This window comes from Austrofundulus limnaeus, unplaced genomic scaffold (assembly GCF_001266775.1).
Source record: "Austrofundulus limnaeus strain Quisiro unplaced genomic scaffold, Austrofundulus_limnaeus-1.0 Scaffold440, whole genome shotgun sequence".
In the NCBI taxonomy this organism is placed as follows: Eukaryota; Metazoa; Chordata; class Actinopteri; order Cyprinodontiformes; family Rivulidae; genus Austrofundulus; species Austrofundulus limnaeus.
In genome coordinates this window covers 34,889-43,243 of record NW_013952842.1, presented here as the reverse complement: position 1 = coordinate 43,243, position 8,355 = coordinate 34,889, and the positions used below count along the sequence as shown (strand labels likewise).

At 39.4% G+C, this 8,355-nt stretch overlaps 1 protein-coding gene across 2 annotated transcripts in view; it reads left to right on the top strand.

Moving 5' to 3' along the window:
* pot1 (protection of telomeres 1 homolog) overlaps positions 1 to 8,355 on the top strand; it is a gene marked incomplete at its 5' end in the record, with an annotated part of 44,779 nt that overhangs the window by 2,172 nt on the left and 34,252 nt on the right. For both annotated transcript variants that reach the window (XM_014024815.1, XM_014024816.1), the window contains 5 exon segments: positions 1,262 to 1,334; positions 2,137 to 2,225; positions 4,202 to 4,309; positions 7,216 to 7,287; positions 7,839 to 7,965. In XM_014024815.1, the coding sequence (XP_013880269.1) occupies positions 1,262 to 1,334; positions 2,137 to 2,225; positions 4,202 to 4,309; positions 7,216 to 7,287; positions 7,839 to 7,965 (469 nt within the window).

The following is an 8,355-nucleotide window of genomic DNA, read 5'->3' as shown; positions in this document are numbered from 1 at the left end:
CTGTCCACAAGGTTTAGGAGTGTTTATGGGCATTTTTGACCATTCTTCCAGAAACACATTTGTGAGGTCACACACTGATGTTGGGACAGAAGGCCTGGCTCTTAGTCTCCACTCTAATTCATCCCAAAGGTGTTCTGTTGGGTTGAGGTCAGGACTCTGTGCAGGCCAGTCAAGTTCATCCACACCAGACTCTGCCATCCATGTCTTTATGGACCTTGCTTTGTGCACTGGTGCACAGTCCTTTGGATGGGTGAGCAAATACTTTTGGCAATATAGTAGGGCTGGGTGATGAATCGATTTAATCGATTAATTTGAATTTGCCCTTTATAAAGATTTAATTATGGGAAAATCGAGATTTTTTCCCCACCAGTGCATTCTTTGGGGCTTCTGTAGTTCAGAGGTCACCCTACCTGTCCGTCAAGAGGCTTGGTACACACCTTGACAATATGGCAGCTAAGCTAGCAAAGAGGATTTACTTCCGAAACAAGGCACGGCTTCATCAGTTATCTGGAACTGGTTAGGTTTTGCAACCTCGGACTTGGAGCAACGAACACCTCTCTGCAAAATCTGTTTGAAGGCTCTTGCTACAAAAAGCAGGAGTACAACAAATTTGTTTTGACTCCTGAAACAGAGGCGCTCCATTAAGTGGGAAACAAAATCGATTATAATCGAAAATCAAATTCGAAAGGAAAAAAATCAGAGATTTTTTTTCGGGCCATGTCGCCCAGCCCTACAATATAGTGTAGTTACTATCAAAGTGAGGTCTTTGATGTATGATGACCTTTTCCCGGACCTCACTTATTTTTGCAGCTCTACTAGTTAGGTTTAGAGGTATTTTGTGAATTAAGTTTTGGTTACAGTTAGTGTTAGCTATAGACTAGGAAGTGTTAAGGATAGGGAAAATGTCTGGGTTAGGCATAAATACATTTACAAAAATGAATGGACGTCAATACAATATCCTCAGTTTGAGTTCAGTACAAGGATGTGTTTTTGGGTGTGTTCTCTTGTCTTGGTAACTTGCATGTGGCAGTTCCCCTGCTCTTGATTAGAATGCAACAGGAATATGTTTATGACAACTGAATAGTTACCTTTTCTGCTGCAGCTCATTTCCCTGTGGCATTGATCATCACTGCTTGGTTTTCTGGAGTGGTTTGGATCAAATGACTGGTTTTCAGTGAAATTCTGCTGAGGTTCAGTCAAACGCAAATGCTTTTTTAAGTGTATGTACTGTATATACAACAGTTTTCTTTCTGTTTTTTAGGGAAAAGTGATTCACAAAGGTCCGCTGGTGACAGTGAAACCTGGCAAACTTGTCCAGAAAGCTGTAATCCAAGGTAACATATTAACACGGCTTACCTGTCTGCTCTCTGATTTTGCCTCTTTATCAGTCCAAATATCTACCTGCCCTCACTGTAATACATGCTGTTGTTCTACTATTTTGTTTTCTCTTGACTTCGATATCATGGATTCTTTATAATTCCTATTTGGTAAAAATTTGTCAGCCTCATGGACAGAAACTGGAAGTTGGCTCCACAAGTCAAAATCAAACCAAGGTTCTTTACATCAGCACTGGAGGCTACGTTAACACCACTCAGAATATCCATCCATCCATCCATTTTCTGTACACGCTTCTTCCTTTTCAGGGTTGCATGGGTCACTGGTGCCCATATCCAGCAGTCACAGTGCGAGGGGCGGGGTACACCCTGGACGGGTCGCAAGTCCATCACAGGGCCACACATAGAGACAAACGAGACAAACAACCATTCACTCTCTCACACACACCTAGGGACAATTTAGAGTTATCAATTAACCTAACAGTCATGTTTTTGGTCTGTGGGAGGAAGCCGGAGTACCCGGAGAAAACCCACGCAGGCACGGAGAGAACATGCAAACTCTACCCAGAAAGGTCCCCGGACCGGGATTTGAACCGGTGACCTTCTTGCTGAGAGGCATCAGCTCTACCAACTGAGCCACCGTGCCGCCTACCACTCAGAATATTATAAATAAATATGTAAAAAAACAGGAGACCAACATTTGCTGTTTGTTGCTTATGTTATTACATTAATGATACAAATAATAAATATCCTTGAATGTCTCCTATCAGTTTCAGCTTTGGGTTTTGTTTTGTTTTTATAGATGATGATGATCCATCCCAGACCATGTCCATCAACATCATCCTGTTGGGATCCCTGGCCAAGGACTTCAGTGAAGTTGTCAATCAAGGGGTGAGCTCACTTAGTCATGAAAAATGTTCTTCTTCTCCCTTTTGGGCTCATGTACAGCATATCATCTGCCTCTGTCTCACCAACCCTCTGCATATCCCCCTTCACTACATCATTAACCTGCTTTCTACTACGGCCGTGTTACATGTCCAGTTTGAGAAAAAATAAAATAAGTGAAAATGTTTTCAATATAAAAAATAAATTATTAAAAATTTCACAGACCAAGGAGCTCCATGTCCCAGGTTCAAACATGGGTTACCGAGCCCCGCCTTGAAGCAAGGCCTGGGGCAGCGACTCGTTCATGGTGCCATGGATGGTAGTTTAAGGTGAAGGCCTTGGCGCTCTCAGACCCAGCTTACCAAAGTCTTGTGGTCTCAGAAAAAAATCTGTATCAGAAACCATTTTTAAAAAAGCTCATTTTTTTCTTCTTTCAGTTGAAATTCTGTAAAAAGATATTTGAAACAGGGAACTTGTGCACCTCATACAGTTAATGTCCAACAACTGTGTTACATGTTGGAAGTTAAAAATATAATCAGACAAAATGCTGAACTAGTAACAAGTGCAGCACATTTTATGTGTTATCTGATGATGTACCATCAGCCATGTAGAGCAGTTACTGTGGCACTTGTTACTGTTTAACATTGACTACATGAAGGCATGCTGGATAAATTATAGCAGTGTGAACACGTATTTTATGATTACTATTTTTATATAAACTGCAACTTCAGCTCATGTTTATCTCCTAATAATAGAACTATGTATCACATGCTGTTGTGATAAAATGAAAATGAGGATAAAGATGACAACTCAGTGCTGACAGATGTCTGGTTGTTAAATCTAATTTACAGGTTGAAGTGCTAACATACCCTGGTGGTGTGTTATTTTTATTTTTTTTATTTGGCAGGGATTCCATCCTTTTAAGGAACACAGTAGATAAATATCTGGGAAATTTCAGTCAGATAAAATCTGTTGTTTATGTACAATACTGTGTAAAAATTTCAAACCATCCCTCCAAGGAGCCTAACCCTAACAATAAATGGGTCCAATATGAAATACTGGTATGAGAAACACTCCTGTCTTCAAGCTGACAAAGCGTGGGGGAAAGAAGTTGCCAGCCGTGTCTTTTTTTAATTTGCGAAATTGCAGAGAATTAATAAATGTGGGACCAAGTTAGAAGCTGGTCTAAAAACGACTGAACTGGTTTACTTCTTAAGCTTGACGGCAGAAGTTATCATAGCAAACACACGTTTAACAGAACAACCTGGAGTTGAAAATGAATAAATAAAGCTTTAAAGTAAGCTGTGAAGGATAGATGAGGATTAGCTCCTTTTTATTTGCTCTGTCAACTCATTCTTTCATGTGTCAGGACTCGTGTGCCACCTCTGCATGTCTGTGAAGCTCCAGCATGTCTTCATCAGCTCGCTGTGACACTCGGCTCGTTCCGACACGCCTCTACACAATGAGCTGTGAGGAGGTTGACAGAGTTGAACCTATCTGTGTCACAGGAGGCCAGAATGTGCACTTCAGGGATAATCCTACTTGGCAGCATCTCACTATGCTTTTGGTTCCTTTCAGATCTGTCTTAATAGAAGTCAAAAGTCTGTAAAGTCAGCTGAGTGCAGGAAGTGGTAGCTCCAGCTGCTGCTGCGCTTGGCAGCGGAGCAGAGGTCTTGTCAGGATGAATTTCTCTGTAACACCATTGTTCAGACTATCTGCTGTCCTTGTGTCAGCTCTGAGTGCGAGCTTTAAAGTCATCTGGTGAACAACTGACAGGCCAAACAACACAGTCTTCAATTTTTACACCAGTTTATCTTCTGTGGCTTATTGTGACATATTCTTAATGTTCTCTAAGGATGTAACATCTGCCGCTTCATTTCATCTGGCTTTTGGGAGGACAGATATGTGTTTATCTGTCTGAGCTCTCTCAGTTGTAATCTGTTACTTCACGTTTGCTGTTGTTTGTTTCGACTTTCTTGCAGGATGTGGTAACAGCCTCTGGCTTCACTGTAGGCAAATCTCCCACAGCTAAACAGGATAAGCTTCACCCCTTTGACCTGATCCTGTCTGGAGATGATGCATTCATCTATGTAAGCATTTTTGAGTCTGTTTTAATCTATGCATACATATTTAATTAGTTTTCATTTCACTTATTTACAGCAGGCTTCAGGAACACGTGTACTGCTCATCTTTATCTGAACCACAGAGTGTCAGCTTCATTATCGTTTGAAATTAGATCTGCACGCTGTAACAGTTTGTTAGAGCATGAATATTTGTGTAAACTATTATAGGGCATGAATAATCTTTCAACATCAGTTTGAGCAATGACTACACTTGGTGAGAAATCTCTATGTACCTGCTGATCTGTTTTATGTTTTACTGCAGCTCCACTAATTAGTAATTGTACCACGGATAGAGATGGATGTTTCAAGAAGAAGCAATCTTTGAATGTGTTGATAGTTATTTTTCACAATAAAAGAGCCAGTACTCTCTGAACCACAGACAGAAATTTGTTCAAGGTTTCTGTGCTTGGTTCAGAAAGAAACTTTTCAGCTTTTGAAATCTAAAAAATTCTATACTTTGCAAACAAAACTGAAACAGCTGATAATTGTAATCTAACGAGAGGCACCTAGAACACTTAAAGGCTAAATTTAGTCTATCCAGGAAAATTGGAAGTGTGGTAAAAAGATGAAGAGTCCCAGCCAAGATTGAGTGGAGAAAGAAAAGTCTCGGGAGTTATATAAAAAAATCAGTTATCAAAGGTAAAAAATTATGAAAGAGTTGTATAAACCGTGGCACTGACAGACTAAAGTCAGAAATGGAAGCTGCAAAGATGAAGATGTTAGATAAGTAATGGAAGTGGACGAGCTGAAGATGTTGAGATTCTACTTGAGAGAAAGAAAGATGGATAGAATTAGGAATAAAATCATCAGAAGTACACAGTGATGGGCAGCGCTAATCCAAAAATTAGCTCCACAATTTCTAAAGTGCTTACGAAAATATTTAGGTCCGCAACTTCAAAAGCACTTATGCCATAGAGAAACTAGCAGAAGCTAATTTTAAAGCGCAAGTTCAATTAGACCCTTACTAGTTGGCAATAATTCATGTACAATATATGCACAATACTGCCAACTAGCAGTGTATGAACTCTTTTACAGCTTAATCCTACAACCGCCGATAGCTGGGGATGTGATTTCATGAAACAGACCCTTGGCTCCTGGTGTAAAAATTAAAAAGTTGTTGAGGATTGCTAGTTCGGCTGCTTCTTTGTCTTTTTCTTTTGTTTGTTGTAGATTTTTCATTAAAGAAGCATCAATAAAGTAATTTTAAAACTGTTTTTTGGAAAACTGAAGCGATGCATTCTGGGTACATGATGGATTCGATTTGGGACAGGAAACAAAAGCACAGAGTACAGGAAACTATCTTCCCTTCAAAATAAGAGCTTGGATTTTAAAGTTTTCCATGTAGTTGCTTCAGTTGACCACTAGATGTCTGTCTTCATCAGCATAACATCTTTAAATCATTTGTGCGTCTCTAACCCCGTTGGCCGATTGCTTCGACCAATTACGTCAAGTATTGAGCTCCAGCGTTTAATTATTTTTTAAAAAAGGATCTCCGATTGTAAAGTAAAATAAATCACTTCATACAAAATTTTAGTATGGATTACCAACGTTAACTGTTTTTGCAGGGACAGGAGTTCTAAACATTGCCTTCCTGCTACGTAAGCGGACTATGGCTGCCACAAACGATTACTTTTATAATTGATTAATCACCGATTATTTTTTCGATTAGTCGACTAATCGGATCATACGTTAATTGAATATAAAACATACAGCTTATCGCGCCAGAATGCAGCTTCTATATAAAACCATCGTTAGATTTTAGCTATATGCTAACTAAAAATAACTGCTGTAGAAGGCAAGTTCTGCCTTGCAGATATTACATTTCACAGGTTTCTCTTTCTTAAATGATCCCACTCTTTTGAGCTCCGTTGTCAGGTAGCCATGACACCAGAGCCTGTCTGTAAAATGTCTTGTGACGTCCACGGCCTACCCCAGTTACCACTACTGTGCATATGTGTCATGGACAGAAAGGCAGATGTGGTAGTGGAAGGTGTCAAAGCAGTTTAGAGAGAAAAACAAAGTAAAGAACAAAAAAAAAAAGATTAATCAATTATTAAATTAATCATCGATTATTTTAATAATCGATTAGTCGTCAACTAATCGATTAATCGTGACAGCCCTAAAGCAGACACAAAGCATTGTGGGAAATGAGAACCGTGGCCGAAAGCAACAGTCAAGAAGGATGTATACCTTTCCAATAACTGTGTTTATCTGGGAGGGGTGCTGTTGGACAGATCATGTGTGTTGTGATTCATTGACAGCCAATACCTTCCACTGTTCAAGATAATGATGACTGTAGATAATTAGTTATTAGCGGTACTGCATTTTAATTTTAGAAAGCGCAAATCCGCTTATGAATTATAAAAATTAGTAAGACCGCTAAAGCGCAAACGAAATATTTAGGTCCGCAATTATCGGATTTGTGCTTTAGTGGGCTGGTGCCCACCATTGGAAGTACATTACAGATAAAAAAAATTGGGAGGTAATGTTAGAATGGCCAGATTGAGATGGTTTGGACATGGTCAGAGGAGGCACAGCTGGTATATTGATGACAGAAATGAAAGCAACGGAGAACATATGGCTATGGAGCAACCTACTTTTAGAGACCTAGATCTGTTTAAGACATAAGGGCCTCAAATAGACCTTATACATACTCCTCATGTTTACAAGTCTGTGATGCACATATCGGTGAGGGTGCTGGAGATGACATGGGCCAAGGTCGACATGTCTAAACAGGCTTGGACCCCGGTCATAACGGCTTCCCAGATCCAGTTTTGTTTGTTTCTTTTATTTGAGATTTGTTGCTATAGTTTGTTGTGTTTGATGATTTCTGTCAAGAAAACATAAAAAATGTGACCTTTTCTCATTTCAAGGTATCTCAGCGTTCTGATCCTGACCCCAAGTCTTCACTGGCGAACAGAAGGAGGCCCACTCTCCCTGCTGAGGTGAGACCCGGGCACATGGTCAGCTCAGGGAGGAGTGTGTTCTGGAGCTCTTGTTGCTGTCAAGTGCTTCATGTAATCTAATGGCTGTTTCAGAGTCACTTTGTCTAAATGAGCTCTAATCAAACCCCGCGTCTCTCAGGATTTGATGCTTGAATTTTTTCCTTTTTTTAAAACCTTGTGTTTTGTTGTTTTAGACAGCTTGAACATAGTATGAAGGTCAGTAAAGAGATTTGGCTTTTAGAGAAATGTCTCCCTGACTTGTTGGCATTTGTGTGAGAGTCTCTAAAATGTCTAATAACATTTGCAGGGCTTCTTAACTGTCTTGCCATTAGATTTCTCCACCTACATTTGGTGATGCATTTCTACTGTATCAGTCATCATTTTAAAAATAAAGCTTTTAACTTTGAGTCACCAACTAGACTCCAACCCTCAGCCCTGTGAAATATTACCTTCAAGGTTAATTATCTATTCATCTATTAATATGCATTGATTTGTATCAAGAAGTTCTAGTCTAGAAGACTGTTTCTTTATACAGTTCTGTTTCTGTTTAGGATTCTAAGGCGACCAAGGCTTCAAAATACACCTACGTGAAACTGGATAATCTGAAGGATGGATCTACTGTGAACGTTTATGGTGTGGTGGTTTTCTTCAGACAGCCGTACCAGAGCCGTGGCACAGGTCAGTAAGTAACCCAGAATGTGCTTCTCCTGCTGCTTGTTGATAGATAAGAGCTTTGAACACTTAAAATGACTGAAGTTAACCAAATGCTACTTTTAATTTTGTTTTTGTTTTTTTGTTTTTCTCCCATATATTGACTAGGGCTGTGTATTGGCAAGAATTTGGCGATACGATACATATCATGACAGAGGGGTCACGATACGATATATCCCGACATATCCCGATATATTTCGATACTGTAAACAAGGCGATATATTGCGATATTTTTGGTCCAAAAATTCTATTAAATAAAAACCTCTTACTGGGAAAAAAAAAAAAAAAAAAAAAAAAAAAAAACCAAAATTCATTGTCTCAGAAAATTCTAATATTACATAGACATGCTTTTGATAC